Source organism: Carcharhinus amblyrhynchos, unplaced genomic scaffold, assembly GCF_965287045.1.
Source record: "Carcharhinus amblyrhynchos unplaced genomic scaffold, sCarAmb.v2.hapA scaffold_55, whole genome shotgun sequence".
Lineage (NCBI taxonomy): Eukaryota > Metazoa > Chordata > Chondrichthyes > Carcharhiniformes > Carcharhinidae > Carcharhinus > Carcharhinus amblyrhynchos.
The window spans coordinates 1,337,160-1,359,326 of NW_027649796.1; the positions used below are offsets into that span (position 1 = coordinate 1,337,160).

Consider the following 22,167-nt stretch of genomic DNA (forward strand, 5'->3'; position numbering starts at 1 on the left):
GTAATCATGCAACTGAGTTCCTTCACCCATATATGATTTTCCTCTTTTTTTCTTCATTCGCTGTGAATCTTGCAGCTTCACTCTAGTGCGTGTCTTTTATTCGAGCCAATATTCCCGCTTGAAACCAGAACAAAGTTTCATAAAGTTTCATCGTAATTTCCTAGATCTGAGCAAGTCACGCCTGACATGCAGTGTGGGGCCGGGGACATCCTAACTGTGAGGTGTCCAAAGATGTCCCTACAACAGGCCAAAGGTCCTTTAGTCAGGGTTACACGACATTGCCCGAGAGGTTCAATTCTGAGTGTTCCCACCACCTCTCCTGTGATAATACTGCCACTCCCTCTGGTAGATCTATTCTCTCATGTGACAGACATTGAGTGATTCCATTCCAAAAATGAAACCAGCAGACAAAGCCAATTATCAAATATTGAGGCTAATTAGCTGCTATATTCCTGATCACATCTCAGGCTGTAAACGAAAGTGCAGATAACCAACTAGAGACCATTCTGAGACATTGTCCTCATTAATCTACTGTTGCTGGGAGAATAATCTGCGGTGGAAAATGCACAAGATCGGGGCAGTAGAATATGATAGAAGCCTGGGTACCGAGATTATTGGATCAACAATGTCAACAAATTACATTTACACAGACAGAATTGTAGCAAAATAGTGTGAAAATCTAGCAATTGAAAGTAAATATGTTTCAACGGTAAAACTCAGTGTTTCCTATCGTCTTGTGTCTGAACCCATTCAAACAACAATGTTTGAATTTTGAACTTTGCTCTCTTTGAAAGTTTATAGTCCAATAATAAAGACACAGTAGGTAATAACAACAGAAACAAAAATCACAGCGAATAAATGTTTCTGTGTGTGTCTAAAAGAGCAGGGGGAAATGTAATCACAGGCAACAAAATGATCTATCTTGTCAAAATTCATCAGTGACTTATCGAAACAATTCAATTAAAATGATACACCATTTAATCCGGATAGGGGTCTAAATAAAAGTACAATGCGTTAATGGTTTGTGCAGATCAGGCTGAAGGTTTTGTTTATGACCCTGATATGTAGTTATTCTTTACCCAGGGTGTGTTCGATAATCTGCTCTAAGCTCTACACTAATTTATCAGGACACTCTGGAACCAGAATCAAGAACCACAGCACAAGGTAAGAACCGAGAATATACTAACAACTATTACAGTGAGTTAATAATGGCATTTTACAGAGTGGTCCAATAGATTTATTGAATAGTGAACGGCGCTGAAAAAGGTCAATAATCTGTGCTGGACAGTGCAAGACTATCCAACCTAGTCCAGCTATCCCGCTTTCCATGCCGCCCTGGTTCCTTCAAAACGATTTGTTTTCTTTGGAAGATATCTGTGAAATTAAATACAGAGACTCTGAATTTTTCTGGCAGATGTTAGTTTCTGTCCACTTTGCCTAACTGCTCAGAACTTTAAACATATCTTGAAACGTTTCTCATTCTCTGTTCTCCATGTTGTTGTATCTAACCATGGAAATGAAGATCCTCATCTCTAGCACCATTTTCATCACCATTCTCTTCACCTCTCTGAACCAGCTGTGTCCTTTCTTAAGTCTGGGCCCAACATTTAACACATTATTCATGTTTCAAGCTGAATGCATTCAGTTATCTTCATTCAGTTTCGGCTCATACCTTCTTAGGTTCCGAGGCATCCTAACTGGGAATATTCAAAAACGATGCCGGGGGACAGCGTTGGCCACACCATAGAGTTCCCCAAGTAATGTATGTCTGACGATGGCCCAGGAAGTTCAGTTTTCCAATGAGCCATTGAGCTGTAATGGGAACTACCAGATACTGTGATGGAAATCATAAACTTCCATTATTTCAGACTGTCTGACAATAATCGCCATTTGGAGGAGGTTATAATAATTAAAACCACTCCAAACTTCGAAGAAACTATAGTACTGAGATATCTGTCGGCAACCTGACAATCATCCTTCCACAGACCACCCGCCAGTAGTGAATAAACCCGCAGTTTGCTGACCAGCCCCATTCACCACATAGGGAACCTCGACTGCCCTCATGGACAACTCACAGCCGCTATCTGACTACCCACCGGCAACACACGGCACCATGTCTTACCACCATGACGCTCGATGGTATTCCACAGCTGACCTCTACACCTCTTGACTTCCCCCTCGGTCCTGTCTGGCCAACCCTGTCAGTTGCCTTGCCTCTGTGTTGACCACCCCCAACTCCAACATCGACGGGATGTCACGGATAGCCACCTGATCTGCAGAGCACATCTGACTGTGTCCTCTGTGTGACCCCCCCCCCCCCACCCGTCTACGCCTGCCTACCTAGAGGCTCCAAAGGGAGTTCTTATGTGCCCACGTAACTTCCTCCTCCCGTTACTCACGACTACAAACTTCATTATACCCCGGTCAACTCCCCGCTGACCAAATGCCACTGAACACAATTGACTACCATCTCCACTGTCCATTCCGGCCATCTGAATTTCCCACTGCAAACCAACCCTCATTGACCACACCCAAACACCGGAATGCCCCACTAACTACCCGACTGACAATCCGACTGAGTGCTGCCAAGTAATGAAACCATTGAAAATCTAACACACCATAACCACCTTATTCACCATCTGACAACAGCACAACTGAACACCTTCCAAGCAACTGACCATCCCCGTGACTGTCCATCCACCGGACATTCACCTGACCACACAAAGATCTAACATTTCCCACGGGCCCCGTCTGTATTCGCACCACGTGACCAGTCTATTAACCTCTCAGTGTTTCATGAGAGAAAAGGATTTTCTCCACCACAAGATTAGCTCCTCCATCCAAGATAAGGCAACACACTCCCCAGTTGATGGATAAATCTACCGCCTCACCTACAGTTCAGTGGATGGAACTACAACCACTCAACCTCCCAGCGAATTTCAGACCATCTTCCAATCCACTGACTACACTGAGAATGATTTTCCAATCCTCAGAGTTTTTTTTTATTTTTGGGGTGGGGATGAGGAAGAAGGGGCGATGTAACTGGAGAGCTGCAAAAATGCAAACCTATTTCCATTGTTAAAACAAATGATGGAAATGCCAAACAACGATAGGCCAGTTAGTCTTATTCTGGTCGTGGCCATATCAGAAGATTCAATGCTTAGAGATCGGATTAACTCTCATGTAGAAAGGCGTTGCCTTGTCGGGATGGTAAACATGGATGTTTTAAAGGAGGGTCTTGCCTCACAAATGTGACTAAATTCTTTGAGGAAGTGACAAGAAGAGCTGATGAAGGTAGTGCAGTGCATGTTGTGCACATGGAAGGTAGCAAGTCATTTCATGATGTCCCACATGGCAGATTGGTCAAAAAGTAAAAGCCCATGTGATCCGGTGTAATGTAGAAAACTGCTTCCAATGGTGTCTCAGTAACATGGAACAAAGATAATGATCGATAAACGAATCATCAATGAAGGATCATTGAGTGGAAAGTTGGTCTTCCACAGGGCTCGGTGTGGGCACTTCTGACGTTTTCTGTAACATATTAACGGTTTGGACCTGAACATTGGGGGCTGGGGGGTGGGGGGGGGGGCGTTCGCGGGGATGGGAGACATGGGGCCGGAGGGCAGGGGGTACGATTGGGAAATTTGCAGATGACAAAAAGATTGACCGAGCAGTGAATATTGTAGAGGATATCTGTAATTTCAAAACAATCTAGGTGCGTTGGTGGAATGGTGGGGAAGTTGTAGATGAACTTTAACACAGAGAAATGAGAGACATGCAATTATGGTGATAAAATAATTATCAGGAATATACAATAAATTGGAAAAATACTAAGGGTCGTAGATGAAGATCTTTGTATTGAAGCACACTGGTTCCTAAAGGCATCAGTTCAATTTGACAAGGTTGTAGGGAAGCATATTGAATGTTCTCCTTCATTGACGGAAGTATTTGTCAATGACAAAGATGATTGATGAGGGTAGGGCAATGGGTGCTGTCTACATGGACATCAGTAAGGCATTTGACAAGGTCTCTCATGGCAGACTGGTGCAGCAGGTGAAGTCGGGATCAGAGATGCGCTGGAAAGGTGGATATAAAACTGGCTGGTCAAATAAGACAGAGGGTAGTAGTGGAAAGGTGCGTTTCTGAAAGGAAGGTTGTGACAAGTAGCTTTCCTCAGGGATCAGTGCTGGGACCGATATATAGATAATGTATATAATATATTATGTCGTATATTATATATATTATTATATTATGTATATATTTGGAGGAAAATGTAACTGGATTGATTAGTAAGTTTGCGGACTCTCAGAAGGTATAGCAGGATATAGATCAGTTGGAGACTTGAGCGGAGAGTTGGTAGATGGAGTTTAATCCGGACAAATGTGAGTTAATGCATTTTCGAAGATCTAATTATACAGATAGGAAATATACAGCAAGTGGCAGAACACTTAAGAGCATTGATAGACAAAGAGATCTGGATTCAGGTACACAGGTCACTGAAAGTGGCAATGCGGGTAGGGAAAGTCGTAAAGGAGGCAAACGGCATTCTTGCCTTCATTGGCCAGGGTATTGAATTTAAAAATTGCCAAGTCATGTTGCAGCTTTATAGAACCTTAGTTAAGCCACACTGGGAATATAACATTCAATTCTGGTCACCCCACTACTAGAAGGATATTGGTATCCTCTTTGGAGAGGGTTCAGAAAAGATTACCAGGATGTTGCCTGGTATGGAGGGCATTCATTATGAGGAGAGGTTGGAAAAACTTGGTTTGTTCTCATTGGAGCGAGGGAGGTTGAGAGGAGACCTGATGGAAGTCTACAAGATTATGAGAGGCATGGACAGAGTGGACAGTAAGAAGATTTTTCCCAGGGTGGCAAACGTTTAAGGTGCGAGAAGCAATGTTTAAAGAGATGTATGGATAAGATTTTTTTGTACAGAGAGTAGTGGGTGCTTCGATTTCACTGCCGGGGTAGGTAGTGGAAGCAAATACGGTAGTGACTTTTAAGGGCGTCTTGACAAGTGCATAAGTAGGATGGGAATAGAGGGATATGGTCCCCGGAAGGGTAGGGCATTTAGTTAAGTCGGGCAGCATGGCCGGTGCAGGATTGGAGGGCCAGAGAGCCTGTTCCTTGCTGTAATTTTCTTCATTATTTTGTTCTTTGTTTAGTATATGAAAGTAAGGAATTTGTGTTGGAATTTGTAGATCACTGGTGGGGCCATAATTGGAGTATTGGACTGCAGCTTTTGTCACCATATTACAGGAAGGACGTAATTGCTCTGGAGATTGTGCCAGTGACCAAGCTGCGAATCAAAGGCAGGTCGTTGGAAATGTGAGACAGCGGTGTTAGCCACTCTGCCACTATGCCTCCCAATAATCAACCAGTTTGTTCCGATCCTTAATGAGTATCTCGATTAAAGAAAGGGTTCCACAGGCTCAAACACGTTTGTAATGAGTATTCCAGAGCTTAGTCTCTTGGCAGCTGAAGGCAAGGGGCCCATGTGTAGAAGAATCCAAATAAGGGGTGCGGAAATATTGCCAGACTCTAAGACTGAACTATCTCATCTGGCTGGGAAGGGTGAGTCAGTGGACATATTTGAAAAGCTCGATTGAAATTCCAGTCTACAAGGATCGAGAGTTAATGAGAAGTTAGGATACAAGAAGCAAGTTTGTAAGATCTTGCATGTGTGACACTATTTTTTATTTGTGACAAGCAAAATGTTTATGAGAAACAGATAGCCCACCCCATGGGACTCCAAGGACGGGGATTGGGAAGATAAGCAAATGCTAGTGATATGTGCTCTGTGATTTACTGGATAAACATATAGACAGAGATAATTTCCATTCAGCTGGAAAGCAGAGAAGAGGATAATCATGTGATCAACTGTGCCGAAGGCTTCAGAGACATAGAGTCCGCTGACGATATTTCACCGACCAACTTATTTCGGATGTAATGTTTGACTCTGGTAAAAGCTGTTCCAGGACTTTGGCGTAGATGAAAACCGAGTTAGATGTATTCAAACAAGATCCAACAAAATGGTGTCTACATTTAGCAGATAAAGTTATCGTCATGTGGTTTGGAGAAATGGGAGGCTGGACATGGGCCAGGGATTTTTAAGGGCTAATGAGATCAAGATGATTTTTTGAAGAGGCAGCACAAACAGTACTAAGGCGGTGGGGACACCTTCAGATCTATTTGTTATATATATCTACATGGTGTTTGTGAGATTGTAAATACCGAAAGATAGTCCCCATGTAAATTTTGGAAATCACATTGCTGCTTAAAGATACAATTAAAATATTTTCACTTCAGAGTTTCCATTTAACCCTGCTATGGATTTGTTTATTTCAGAGCACCAGAGTCGAAAACATCTGTCACAAAAATGGCTGCAGGTTTCAACAGCGGAGAATATCCAATATCTTCAAAAAGATTGACATTGTACAATGGTAGGTTCAGAAAACACTCCCAAGTTTTCACCGTCCTGTTAATGAATCCAGACCTCATTCATGAACCTGCAGTTCACACAAGGAACAGAGAAGAATATACGGCAGTGAATTATAAACCAGTTAAACTGATATAATGAAGTTGTGCTGAAGGCAAAGTCTAGCGCATGTCAATGGGCATTATTTACATGGATATCCAGAAGGCATTCGGACAGAGTTTCTTAAAATTTCTGTCATGAAATTGAAGGAAATTTACGACCTCGTTTTGAAATTAGTGGAAAGAACATGGGATAGAGATGAGGTGAATGGACATTAGGCTGACTGTCAGGATGCATCTTGTTGTGTTCCAGAAGCATCTGTGTTAGGCTCACAATTACCAACCAAATTTATTGACAGCCTTGATGATGGACTAAAAAAGTGCATATATGAAACTGATTATGACAGAAAGTTATTGAAACATTATAGTCAGTATAGCTGGCAATATGCAAAGAGATGTCAGTAAGTTCAATGAATTGGCACGTTTGTGGCAAATAGATTAAAATGCAGGCAAATATCAGATCGTCTACTTTCAATAAGGGATAGAACCCTAACCCTTTCCAAATGGGGGAAAAAACTAGAAACTTGGAAGCTTTACAGGACCTTGGGAATTCCTGAATATAGATTGTTAGAAGATCATGAAAAGGGAGCAAACAGTAAAACAAACAGATTAATGATGGATTTTATGTCCAGAGGCATGTAGGGATAGAAGTTATGTTACAAGCGAGACAAGCTCCTGAATAGACCAATCCTGGCTATGGAAATTGCAGTTTAAAAAAAAGGCAAAATCTTTCAGGAATGACGTTAGAAAATGCTTCTAAATGCAAAAACATTTCCTGATAAAGGGTAATTGAAATTAGTAATTTGAGATGAATTGCTTCTTATTAATCAGGGGTATTAATTGATTTGGAGCTCGGCTGGTTATACGTGTTTTATTGACAAATCAGATAAATATCATGAATGTTTTCTGAAAGATGGGTGATAATTTGGCTTACATGAGATTTCAGTGAGTTGTTTTAAGTTTACGGGAAATTGAAACAGCCTAGATAGGAAATCATGGTGATTCATTTTTTTTTCCAATTTCTGTTCGCAGATCCAAACTCTAAAATCACTGAGTTCTTGAGAAACTGTGAAGATGACCAACTGTTGCCGTTGACCAAATTCTACCGCGACAGACTGGAACAGGCGATTGAGGGAGTGGCGAGACTCTGTTTGATGTTCACAACATGTGATCATATTGGTGTGAAAGAAAGTCATGTAAGTCCAGGATATAGTGGGTTTACTGATTTTGTCCATTTTAACGTCACAGACCTGATGAAATTAGAGGAAAAATAATTTGCTGAACAGTAAGAAGCCAGGGTCACTCTTGCTACTCTCCTAAAAGAGACAACTGCTCCAGTACAGCTACAATGCTGGCATCTATCCAACAACATGTAAAAAAATGTCTATCCCATTTGCCCAAAACAGGAAAAACCCATATGGAAAATTTGCATTCCACAAGCCTCCTCCCACTGAGTGGCAGAGATAAAATGGGTCATTGCCAGTGATTTAAAGTTGCAGATACTTTGCAATATAGGAAGGCAAAGTGGCACAGTGGTTAGCATTGCTGCTTACAGAGCTGGGAACCCAGGTTCGATTCCTGGCTTGAGTTATCGTCTACGTGGTGTCTGCACGTTCTCCACGTTTTAAAGTTTATCTGTTATTGTCAAAAGTAGGTTTGCATTAAAACTGCAAAGAAGTGACAGTGAATATCCCCTAGTTGGCACACTCCAGTGCCTTTAGCATGGAGGGCGAATTTAGCATGGCCAATGCACCTAACCAGAGCGCCCAGAAGAAACCCACGCAGACATGGGGAGACCATGCAGACTGAACACAGTGACCCAAGCTGGGAATTGAACCCAGGTCCCTGGCGCTATGAGGCTGTACTGCGAACTACTTTGGAATTGTGCTGCCGAGTTTTTGTGTGTGTTTCATCGGGTATCCAACTTCCCTCCCACAATCTGAAAGGCGTGATGTTTAGGTGCAATAACCATGCGAAATTCTCCCTCAATGTACCTGAACAGGCGCTGGAGAGTGACTGTGACGAGATTTTTACAGTCACTTCATTGCATTGTTAACATAAATAACATAAATAAATACACTTTAGATATGTAATAACACGATAATTGAAGTTCATTTAGGTGCTGCCAGTATCACTTTACTCCTGATCTCTTTAAACCCGTGGTCCATTCATTGACCAACACGAGTGTCTGCCTCTGACATCACGACATTATTTGATTGAACTCTGTTGAGTAATGCTAAGGCGATGGAAATGAATGGGAACTGGGCAAATCTCTTCAATGATTGCAGTCATACCGAGCACAATGATAGCTGCGATTCTTCGAGGTCAATCAGGGCAGACCCATGGCACTGATAGAACATAGAACACTACAGCACCAGCAGGCCCTTCGGCCCACGAGTTGCGCCGATCACTTGCATACCTACCAATCCATAGACCTATCTATAACCCCCAATCCCATTAAACCCCATATACTCATCCAGAAGTCTTTTAAAAGACCCCAGCGAGTTCGCCTCCACCACCACTGACGGCAGCCGATTCCATTCACTCACCACCCTCTGAGTGAAAAACTTACCCCTAACATCTCTTCTGTACTTGCCTCCCCGCACCTTAAATCTGTGTCCTCTCGTAGCGACCATTTCAACCCGGGGAAATAGACTCTGAGAATCCACCCTATCTATTCCTCTCAACATTTTATAAACCTCTATCAGGTCGCCTCTCAACCTTCGTCTCTCCAGGGAGAAGAGTCCCAGCTCCCTCGACCTATCCTCATAAGGCATGCCTCCCAATCCAAGCAACATCCTTGTAAATCTCCTCTGCACCCTCTCAATAGCTTCTATGTCCTTCCTATAGTGAGGCGACCAGAACTGCGCACAGTACTCCAAGTGAGGCCTGACAAGGGTCTTATAAAGTTGCAGCATTACCTCCCGATTCCTAAACTCAATCCCTCGATTAATGAAGGCCAGTACACCATACACCTTCTTGACCACATCCTCCACCTGCGAGGCCGATTTAAGAGTCCTGTGGACCCGGACCCCAAGATCCTTTTGCTCCTCAACACTGCTAAGACCCTTGATAGTGTACTCGTTCATCCCATTGGTCCTGCCAAAATGGACCACTACACATTTATCCGCGTTGAAGTCCATCTGCCACTTCTCCGCCCAGTCCTGCATCCTATTTATGTCCTGCTGCAACTTATGACATCCTTCCAGACCATCCACAACACCACCGACCTTCGTGTCATCGGTGAACTTACTTACCCATCCCTCCACTTCCTCATCTAGGTCATTTATGAAAATGACAAACAGCAAGGGTCCTAGAACAGATCCCTGGGGCACTCCACTGGTGACTGACCTCCATGCAGAAAAAGACCCATCCACAACCACTCTCTGCCTTCTGCAGGCGAGCCAGTTCTGGATCCACAAGGCCAAAGCCCCTTGGATCCCATGCCCTCTCACCTTCTCAAGAAGTCTTGCATGGGGGACCTTATCAAACGCCTTGCTGAAGTCCATGTACACCACGCCCACTGCTCTTCCTTCGTCAATGTGTTCAGTCACATTTTCGACGAACTCAACTAGGCTCATAAGGCACGACCTGCCCTTGACAAAACCATGCTGACTATTTCTGATCATTCTAAACCTCTCCAAATGCTCATAAATCTTGTCCCTCAGAAGCCTCTCCATCAGCTTACCAACCACTGAGGTCAGACTCACCGGTTGGTAATTTCCCGGGCTATCTCTGTTCCCTTTCTTGAAAATAGGAATCACATCCGCAATCCTCCGGAACCTCTCCCGTCTCCACTGACGACGCAAAGATCATCGCCGGGGCTCTGCAATCACCTCCCTCGCCTCCCACAGTATCCTGGGGTACATCCCATCTGGTCCCGGCGACTTATCTATCTTGATAGAATTCAAAAGTTCTAACACATCCTCTTCCTTAATATCCACAAACTCAATCTTTTCCATCTGCTGCAAACCTGTAGCAAAATCTCCCAGATCAGCTTCCACCGTGAATACTGAGGCAAAGTACTCATTAAGCACCTCTGCCATTTCTTCTGGTTCCACACAGACCTTTCCCCCTTCACCTTTTACAGGTCCTATCCCTTCTCTTCTCCTCCTTCTACGTTTTACATATTTATAGAAGGCCTTGGGATTCTCCTTAACCTGACCTGCCAAGGCTTTCTCATGACCCCTTCTGGCTCTCCTAATTTCCCTTTTAAGCTCCTTTCTACAATCCTTATACTCCTCAAGATCCTTAACATCTGCTAGCTCCCTGAACCTTTTGTACACCTTCCTTTTCCTCCTGACTAGGTTCACCACAGCCTTCGTGCACCACGGTTCCCGCGACTAGAGTTACTCAACGTTCTCTGAAAATATATCCAGCTGTTTCATGAACTATCTGCTATCAATTGGTCAAAAGTGGAGGTGTTTACAGTTGACATTAAAATGTACAACTTAATCTGTAACTCCTCAATATCAGGAGCTGGACAGTATCCAATGTTGTTAATGATTAGTGATATTCCTGCCACACAACTCCATCCCTGTTTGACACTAAGTCACGTTACCATTGCTGAATCTCCTCTTCAATAACCATGAGGGTTACAATTCAATACAAACTTAACTGGAAGGGTGAGAGGCTGGGAATTTTGCTGCAAGGCTCACTTCCTGAATTGCCAAAGTCTGCAAATAATCCACAAGGCAAAAATGGGACAATGTGACGGAATACACTCTAGAATCATAGATTATTGTGTTCAACATTATCTAAGCAGCTAGACACCATCTAGAATAAAGCTACCCACTTGATTTGCATGGAATTTATTCTTAAAAAAAATCATCCCATGTCACAATGTCAGCATGAGCACTTTGTAAAGATGCAGTGAACCAAATCACGAACACTCCGTTAACAGAACGTCCAAAGCCTATGCCTTTACCACCATGAAGGACAATGGGTGAGAGATAGGTCTGGTGTACCCAATCCAGCCCCTTCATCCAATTGCTTCCTCCAATAATTATTTTGTACTGAGGCATCTTCAATTACACAATCATATAAAATATTTTGTGTTTAAAAGTTGTTCATCATGTCTACCCATCTCCAATCTCCTTGTATTCAATAAGGTATTTTGAGTTGTAGTTGTTGTATTACAGGAAACATGTCAGACAATTTTCATACATCAAATTCCCGTAGGTAACAATGTGATAATGAACATATAATGTATCTTTGTACGATGTTGATTGGGGCACAACTCTTTGACTCCTCTAAAATGGGGCTGTGTGACATTTATCATCCACTGGAATGGGCAGGTTGTATCTTGTGTAATCGTCTCATCTGAAAGACAACACTACCAAAAACTCTGGTACACAACTCTGGTGCGGCTGCACTTGGAGTACTGTGTGCAGTTCTGGTCCCCACATTACAAGAAGGATGTGGAGGCTTTGGAGAGGGTGCAGAGGAGGTTTACCAGGATGTTGCCTGGTATGGAGGGGAGGTCCTATGAGGAGAGGCTGAGGGATTTGAGGTTGTTTTCGCTGGAAAGAAGGCGGATAAGAGGGGATCTTATTGAAACATACAAGATGATTAGAGGTTTAGATAGGGTGGATAGTGATAGCCTTTTTCCTCGGATGGAGAAAGCTAGCACGAGGGGGCATGGCTTTAAATTAAGGGGTGGTAGTTATAGGACGGATGTCAGGGGTAGGTTCTTTACCCAGAGGGTGGTGAGGGATTGGAATGCCCTGCCTGCTGCAGTTGTAAATGCGCCTAGTTTGGGGGCATTTAAGAGATCCGTGGATAGGTTTATGGACGAAAAGGGAATGGTTTAGGTTAGTGGGTCATTGTTTTTTGTTCGGCGCAACATCGTGGGCCGAAGGGCCTGTTCTGCGCTGTAATGTTCTATGTTCTATGTTAAAAAATGTAATCCTCGTCACTAATGTGGTCGACCGTAGACCTCAGTTCTGAGTCAAAAAAAAATCTGATTGCGGGAGGAGAAAGGATTATCTCACAGATTCAAGTAAGCATTTCGTAGTTAAATGCACAGTACCAAATAATTTTATTCCCCTGCTACTAATGATAATGACTGCAACAAGTTATTTGTAGAATTTTACAGGAAGGAAACTGGAAAATAGGAAAGAAAAGAAGAAACATAGCAAATATTGCAATCTCAAAACGATCTGCAGAGGTGAAAATAGCCAGAGGATCTGTCAGCATCTGCAAAAAAGGAAACAGTTTGGGAATAATTCTGAAATAAAAATGTGTTAGTGGCAGTGAAAAAAAAAGTAGAGTGAGAGGTAATAAAGGCAGGTGGGAGAAAAGCAGTTTAAAATACGAAAGAGTCGGAATGATGGAAATGTGTCAAACAAAAATTGGGAAAGGGACACAATTGAAAACTTTGGTAACGAGGAAACCAGCTACTCCCCATTGTTGCTGCACATTGATTTCATTACTTGCTTTCAGCATCTTGAAAATCTGCACCAACCCATCCCGTTTTCTGCTCTGCCCGAATGAAAGTGTTCCAAAATTCACAAATTCTCACATTAACAATAATTGCTCAACTCTGATAACATCCTTGTTTTTACTGCATGACAACTTAATATTGAAACTGCATACAACCAGATAATGTTCCTTATCCCTTTCTCCTCAATCCCCAACATCAACAGATTGAGCTTCTCTTTTTTTAATTTATTCTTCCCTGGATGTGCGTGTCACCATCCAGGCCAGAACATATTTATTCATTTATTCCTAGCTGATGGTGTTGATGATCTGACGTCATGGAACGCTGCAGCCTACGTCGGGTATAGAAGTGAAGGTGTTAAACACGAAATCCAGAATTCATGCAATAAGGGTCCAACTAAAATCATGGATGACTTAAATTTACACACAGATTTGAAAAACCAAACTAACAACGGTGTAGTTCCTGGAGTGTTCTTTTTAGACAAATACATTGAGGAGCCAACCAGCAAACAGGCTATTCTAAACCAGATACTGTGCAATGAGTAATGAAGGATTAACTCACAATCCTGTGCAGTTCCCTTGGAGAAGAGCACCCATTAAATGACAGAATGTTTCATTCAGGTCGAGAGTTAAATATTTGAATCTGAAGCTAGGGCTCTGAATGTAAACAAATGAAACTAAGAATGTGTATGTGAAGCGAATTATCAAGGATAGATGGTGGAACCTTACTAAAGTGGTTGATGGTGGATAGGAAATGGTTTATATTTAAACAACGTTTTCATCAATTACAATAATGCTTACTTCCTGTCCAGTGGGAAAAAAACTGATGAAATGTGGCTCAAACTTGGCTTATTCAATAAATTAGGGATAATATTAAAACCGATGTAGAGCCATATAAAATTGGCATAGAAAGACAGCAAGGCTGATGATGGGAAATGTTTTGAATTCAACAGAAGAAGATTAAAAATGATTCATCAGATGATTTAGATTATGAGATTAAAATTGCAGACAAGTAGAAACTAACGTAAAAGCCTCTGTAAATCTGCAAAGAGAAAAAAAATGAAAATGGAGGTCCCTTATTATCAGAAGCAAGGAAATTGTAACGGAAAATGAAAAAAAATGGCAGATGAATTGAACACAAACTTTCATTCTGTCATCACAAAAGAGGGCACAGAAAAGGAAGAAAAATAAAAAACAACCTCCAAATACTTTAGGGAACCAACTGAACAGGCGGAATTGAAGTAAATCTGTATGAGTGAGAAAAATATGATGGGGATATTAATGGGTTTAAAGAGTGGCAAATCTCCAGCACATGATACTCGACATCTGAGTATTAAATGAAGCTTCCTGTGCCCACTATCTGATGAACAAGATCTCCTCCACGTGACACATTATTTGGAAGAAGCACTGAGGATGGCAAGGGCAGGAAATACACTCTGGGTGGGGGCTTAAATATCCATCTGCAAGTCATGCTCAGTGATGCCACTATTGAATGAGCAGGGCACGCCCTGAAGGTCTGCTGGATGGAGTCTGTGGCAGGTTGTGAGTGAATCGACAAAGGGTTTAACTTATTTGATCTCCTGCTTATCAGGCTGTCTGTTCAGATACACATGGTCAAAGTTATCGGAGTGACCAACAAACTTCCCATCAGGAGGCAAAGTCCCGACTTCATCTTCAGGTGCTGTGTGGTGTTACCAACGAGTTAAATGTGATAGGTTTTGTACAGATCAGTTGAGTCAAAACTGCGCATCCATTGGACATTGTGATCAAACAGCAGAATTGTTTACAACCTTAATGGCCCAGCATATCATCTGCTCTGCTACTGCCAGTGTATCAGTCCGAGTGAATGAACAGTGCAGGAGAGGATAGCACCGGGGGTACCACAACAACAGGTGTCAGACTGGTGAAGGCTCAACGCAGCAATGTTTTTATAGCAAACGGCAGAACAAGCGTGAGGGAAGTGACCTGAAAACCAATGAATCGGATCCAAACCCCTGCATCCCTGTTGGATCGGTCCATGGCTGGTGTGAATGATTAACTAACTATCTGAAGCATTAGGTGCTCCAAATATCCATATCCTTAATGAAATATGTTTCGGTGTGTCTTAACATTCCAGTATAAAGCATAAAGCTGAAACATTAGCAAACATTATTAGACAGAAGAACCCAGTAGGTGAAAACAGGAATTAAAGCAAAATACTGCGATGCTGCAATGTGAAACAAACAGAATACCCTGGAAAATCTCAGCAGGTCTGACCGCACCTGTGGAGAGAGAATAGAGCCAACATTTCCAGCCTAGATGACCCCTAATCAGAGCTCTGACGAAGGACTATCTGGGCACAAAACTTTTCTCTCCCCACAGATGCTGTCAGACCTGCTGTGATTTTCTAACCTTTTCTGTTTCAGTAGCCAGTAGATGATCTATTTTGACTGTCTATTGCGATCCCTGTCATCACAGATGGCAGTCCTCAGCGAATTCAGTTCATTCCAAATGATATCATGAAATAACCTGAAATAAATTTAAACTGTAAATGCTTTGGGCCGGCAATATTCTGGCAAGAGAAAGATGTAGCAGTGACCTATTTATAACTTATTCTCAGAGAAGGGGTGTTTGCTGACCATTGCACGACACTCAGTACCATTTGCAACTCCGCAGTTGCCAAAGCAATTAGAACACGTATGGAAGAAAACCTGGATACCAGTCAGGCCGGTGCTGCTATATGCCAAGTAACATTCGCGCTACAAAAATGCCAGGCAATTATAAATGTCATCAAAAGAGATTCCACCCCGCCCTCCCTGGCGATTGAATTTCATCACAATTATTGAATCCCCCTCTATCACGATGCTGGGGGGACAGGGGGGTGGGTGGGGGGCGGTGTAGCTGACCTGAAACTGAATTGTACCAGGCACAAAATACTGGTGAGGAGAGCAGGTCAGATTCTGGAGATTCTGTGGCGAGTGATTCACTTCCTCACTCCCCAAGACCAATTCATCGTCTAAAAGGCGCAAGTCAGTGTGTATTGGAATCGTTCCACTCGCCTGGGTGTCCGCAGTTCCAACAACTTTCAACACGTTCGACAGTATCCCGGACAGAACAGCCCCCTGATTGACAGCCCATCTCACCAACACCAACATTCACACCCTCCACTATCGACACACACGGCAGCAGGGTTTGAGTGTTTGCTATTGACATGATACACTGCCACATCATAATAAAAAAGTGGATCATATAGTCTATCAGGAATCTGATGTCATGTTGGGTATGGAAGTTCAGGTGAAATTAATCCCATTGAAATTATTGCTGGTTCTCTGGGATTTCTCACTCTCTTTGAAAATTATTTTAAATTAAACATTTAGTTTATTCATATGTCGTTTAAATTAAGGACAAAATCAAAATGTGATCTTTATTCAGTGTTCAGAACGGATCAGGACCCAGTCCAGGGATCGTCTCCTGCCCTCAAAACAACTGGGAAATCCCTGAACAGATCCTTTCCTTCTCAATCTCAGTGTTTACCTTTCACTCTGTTTTTAAATATGCTTCTTATTATTCTTTACAGAAAGTAAATGAAATGGCAGACAATGGGAACCCAGCGGACTGTTCCAAACTTCTCCTGGACCTGGTGATAGAGAAAGGCTCTCGGGCTCTCAGGGTGATGTGGGAATCCTTTGTGGAAATGCACCGTGGGTTACCAAAGTTGGAGAAAATACTGAGAGAATTATCGATACTTGGTACAGTAAAATCACACAGTGAATTGCAGATTTTTCTGATATTACAGATTGCTGATTTCATGATTGTAATTCCTTTAATCAGGTCCTGATGCATTTGTTTACATGAATATCCGACAAGGTTTATCAGAAATACCCAGTAACCTAAAAGGTAAGTGATGACAATGAAGATTGCAAACTAATTATTTCACTTCTAAGAGTCTGAATAATTAGTTGTCAGAATTTGGGAATCAGAAAATCGAAGTCTCTGAATCAGGGTTAAATATTGTTTGAATTTGTTTTCCATCCTCATCTGTTCTGCAGAGGTTCACCACCATAAAAATTAGGAGCAAATGTTGACCTCTCGATCTCTCTAAACTGCTCCATTATTGAACCGGCCCATGGCTGATATCAACGCAACATTAAAAACGTAAGAAATAAGAGCAGGAGTAGGCCATCTAGCCCGTCGAGCCTGCCCCGTCATTCAATAAGATCATGGCTGATCTGATAGTGGTTCAGTTCCACTTACCTGCCTGCTCCCCATTAGCCTTAATTCCCTTATTGGTCAGAAATCTATCTACCTGTGACTTAAACATATTTAACAAGGTAGCCTCCACTGCTTCAATGGACATAAAATTCCAAAGATTCACTACTCTCTGTGAGAAGAAGTTCATTGTGTCCTCATAAGCTAACACCCTCATCTCCGGTATCAACCTGATGAACATTCTCTGTACTCCCTCCAAATCCAATATATCCTTTCACAAATAAGAGGACCAAAGTTGCACACAGTACTCTAGTTGCGGCCTCACCAGTACCTTGTACAATTGCAGCAAGACCTCCCTGCTTTTATACGACATCCCCCTCAAGATAAAGGCCAACATTGCATTTGCCTTCTTGATCACCGGCTGCACCTGAAAACTGAGTTTTTGTGATTCATGTACAAGGACCCCCAGGTCCCTCTGCACAGTAGCATGTTGTAATTTTTCACCTTTTAAATAATAGTCCATTTTACTATTATTCCTTCCAAAGTGGATAACCTCACATTTGCTAACATTACACTCCATCTGCCAGATCCTTGCCCACTCACTTAGCCTATCCAAATCTCTCTGCAGACTTTCTGCATCCTCCACGCAATTTGCTTTCCCACTCATCTTTATGTCATCCGCAAACTTTGTTACCCTACACTCAGTCCCCTGTTCCAGATTGTCTATGTATATGGTAAACAGTTGAGGCCACAGCACCAATTCCTCTGGCACGCCATTAGTCACCAACTGCCAACCGGGAAAGTACCCATTTATTCCAACTCTCTGCTTCCTGTTAGACAGCCAATCCTCAATCCACGCTAACACTTTATCCCCAACTTCTTGTACCTTAATCTTGTGCAGCAACCTTTTAGAACCATAGAAAATTACAGCTAAGAAACAGGCCTTTTGGCCCTTCTTGTCTGTGCCGAACCATTTTTTGCCTAGTCCCACTGACCTGCACTTCGATCATATCCCTCCACACCCCTCTCATCTATGAACCTGTCCAAGTTTTTCTTAAATGTTAAAAGTGACCCCACATTTACCACTTTATCCAGCAGCTCATTCCACACTCCCAACGCTCTCTGCATGAGGAATCACCCCAATATTCCCTTTAAACTTTTTCTCCTTTCCCTGTTAACCCATGCCCCCTGTTTTTGTTTCTCCTCTAGCCTCAGTGGAAAAAGCCTACTTGCATTCACGCTATCTATACCCATCAAAATCTTGTATACTCTATCAAATCTCCCCTCATTCTTCTACCCTCCAGGGAATGAAGTCCTAACCTATTCAATCTCTCTCTGTAACTCAGCTTCTCAAGTTCTGGCAATATTCCTGTGAACCTCCTCTGCGCTCTTTCAAACTTATTTGCAAACTTCCTGTAACTAGATGACCAAAACTGTACATAATACTCTAAATTTGGCCTCACCAATGCCTTATCCAACTTTACCATAACACTCCAACTTTTATACTCAATACTCCAACATAAAGGCCAATGTACCAAAAGCACTCTTTACGACCCTATCCACCTATGACACCACTTTTAGGGAATTTTGTACCTGTATTCCCAGATCCCTCTGTTCAACTGCACTCTTCAGAGTCCTACCATTTACCCTGTACGTTCTACTTTGGTTTAGAACATAAGAACATAAGAAATAAGAGCAGGAGTAGGCCATCTAGCCCTTCGAGCCTGCCCCGCCATTCAATAAGATCATGGCTGATCTGTCATGGCTCTGTTACACATTCCCGCCCTCTCCCCATAACCCTTAATCCCCTCTCTTATCAAAAACCCATCAACCCCGTCTTAAAAATATTTAGCGAGGTAGCCTCCACCACTTCAATGGGCAGAGAATTCCAGAAATTCACCACCCTTTGAGTGGAGAAGTTCCTCCTCAACTCCGTTCTAAACCGCCCCCCCCCCTTTATCTTGAGGCTGTGCCCCCTAGTCCTACTGTATTTTTTGAGCGGGAAGAGTCGCTCCACCTCTATCCTATCCATCCCATTCATCATCTTATACGTCTCAATGAGATCTCCCCTCATTCTTCTAAACTCTAACGAGTACAAGCCTAGTTTATTCAGCCTCTCCTCATAGCTCAACCCCCTCAACTCCAGCATCAGCCTAGGAAACCTCCTCTGCACTCCCTCCAAGGCCAAAATATCCTTGCGTAAGTACGGCGCCCAAAACTGCACACAGTACTCCAGCTGCGGCCTCACCAATGTCCTATACAGCTGCAGCAAGACCTCCCTACTTTTTTATTCAATCCCCCTCGCTATGAAGGCCAGCATCCCATTCGCCTTCCTGACCACCTGCTGCACCTGCAAGCTGGGATTTTGCGACTCATGCACAAGGACCCCGAGGTCTCTCTGCACCATCGCCTGCTGCAGTTTTTCGCCACGTAAGTAATAATCCTTCCTACCATTATTCCTACCAAAGTGGACCACCTCGCACTTGCCAACATTAAATTCCATTTGTCAGTTCCTGGCTCATTCGCCCAGCCTATCTAGATCCTTCTGCAGGCTCTCCACACCCTCCGCACAATTTGCCGTTCCACCAATCTTGATGTCATCAGCAAATTTCGACACCATACACTTGGTTCCCTCCTCCAGATCAATACTTCACACTTGTCTGTGTTAAATTCCATTTGCATTTTCAGCCCATTTTTCTAGTTGGTCCAAATCCCTCTGCAGGCTTTGAAAACCTTCCTCACTGTCCACTACACCTCCAATCTTTGTATCATCAGCAAATTTGCTGATCCAATTTACCCCATTATCATCCAGATCATTGATACAGATGACAAACAACAATGGACCCAACATCGATCCCTGCAGCACTCCACTAGTCACACGCCTCCACTCAGAGAAGCAATCCTCCACAACCACTCTCTGACTTCTTGCATTGAAAACAGTAAAAAGTCTGACAACACCAGGTTTTAGTCCAACCGATTTATTTGATAGTAAACTCACAAGCTTTCGAGGGGACTCCCTCTTCGTCAGGTGAATGGAGAGTTCACCCCAGTCCAACGCCGGCACATCCACATCATTCTTGCTTTGAGCCAGTGTCTAATCCAATTTACTACCTCCCCATCTATACCTAGTGGCTGAACCTTCCTAACTAACCTCCCATGGGGGACCTTGTCAAAGGCCTTGCTGAAATCCAGGTAGACAAAATCCACCGCCTTCCCTTCATCCACTTTCCTGGTAACCTCCTCAAAAAACTCTAATAGATTGGTCAAACATGACCTAGCATGCACAAATCCATGTTGATTCTCCCCAACAAGTCCCTGTCTATCCAAATATTTGTAGATCCTATCCCTTATCAAACCTTCCAATAACTTGCCGACATCAAACTTACTGGCCTATAATTTCCCGGATTTCTTTTGGAACATTTTTTTAAACAACAGAACATGAGCCACCCTCCAATCATCTGGCACCTCCCCCGTGAATACTGACATTTTAAATATGTCTGCCAGGGCCCCTGCAAGTTCAACACTAACCTCCCTCAAGGTCCGTGGGAATACCCTGCCCAGTCCTGGGGATTTATCCACTCTGATTTGTCTCAAGACAGCCAGCACCTCCTCCCCTGTGATCTGTAAATGCTCCATGACCTCCCTACCTGTTTGCCCTATTTCCGTAAAATGTCCGTTTCCTCAGTAAATATTGATGCAAAAAAAAAATCTCTTTTGGTTCCACACACAGTCTACCACTCTGGTCTTCAAGAGGACCAATTTTATCCCTCACTATCCTCTTGCTCCTAACATTCCTATAGAAGCTCTTTGGATTTTCCTTCACTCTGTCTGCCAAAGCAACCCCATGTCTTCTTTTAGCCCTCCTGATTTCCCTCTTAAGTAGCTTCTTGCACTTTTTATACTCCTTGAGCATCTGATCTGTTCCTTGCTGCCTGTACATTTCATACAACTCTCTCTTCCTCTTAATCAGTGTTAAAATCTCAGTGTTACAATCTCCCTCGAGAAACAAGGTTCCTTATTCCTATTTACTTTGCCTTTAATCCTGACAGGAACATACAAACTCTGCACTCTCAAAATTTCTCCTTTGAAGGCCTCCCACTTTCCATTTCCATCCTTACCAGAGAACAGCCTGTGCCAATCCACACTTCCCAGATCCCTTCTCATTTCATCAAATTTGGTCTTTTTCCAGTTCAGAACTTCAACTTCATGATCAGGTTGAAACTAATGGCATTATGATCACTGGATCCAAAATGTTCCCTCACACTCACATCCATCACCTGCCCTAACTCATTTCCCTATAGGAGATCCAATATCGCATCCTCTCTAGTTGGCACCTCTATATACTGATGTAGAAAATTCTCCTGAACACATTTTACAAACTCTACCCCATCTAAACCTTTATCAGTATGCGAGTCCCAATCTATATGTGGAGAATTAAAATCCCCTACTATCACAACTTTGTGTTTCTTGCAGTTGTCAGCTATCTCTCTGCTGATTTGCTCCTCCAATTCTCACTGACTATTGGGTGGTCTATAATACAACCCCATTAATGTGGTCATACCTTTCCTGTTTCTCAGCTCCACCCATGGGGCTTCTGTAGACAAGCTCCCTAATCTATCCTGCCTGAGTACCGCTGTAACATTCTCCCTGACCAACAATGCCACCCCCCCACCTTTTATCCCTCTGTCTCTATCACGCCTGAAAATTGGAACCCTGGAACATTGAGCTGTCAGTCCTGCCCCTCCTGTAGCCAAGTTTCACTAATAGCTATCATGTCATATTCCCATGTGTCCTCTACCGTGAAAACCGACACCAAAAACTTGTTTAAGGCCTCTGCCATTTCCTCATTTCCCATTATTAACTCCACCTTCTCGTCTTCTAAGGGCCCAACATTTACCTTAGCCACTCTTTTCCTTTTTATATTTTTGTAAAACCTTTTACTATCAATTTTTATATTTTGTGCTAGTTTAGTTTCATAATCTATCTTTCCTTCCTTTA

At 42.9% G+C, this 22,167-nt stretch overlaps 1 protein-coding gene across 1 annotated transcript in view; it reads left to right on the forward strand.

Annotated features, from left to right (window-relative positions):
- The window catches only part of LOC145337650 (NACHT, LRR and PYD domains-containing protein 3-like), a 179,019-nt gene that overhangs the window by 4,295 nt on the left and 152,557 nt on the right, over positions 1-22,167 (forward strand). The window contains exons 3-7 of the mRNA XM_080182467.1: positions 1,084-1,164; positions 6,352-6,446; positions 7,573-7,736; positions 16,538-16,709; positions 16,792-16,857. Of these exons, the coding sequence (XP_080038593.1) occupies positions 1,084-1,164; positions 6,352-6,446; positions 7,573-7,736; positions 16,538-16,709; positions 16,792-16,857 (578 nt within the window). The remainder of the gene's footprint in view (positions 1-1,083; positions 1,165-6,351; positions 6,447-7,572; positions 7,737-16,537; positions 16,710-16,791; positions 16,858-22,167) is intronic.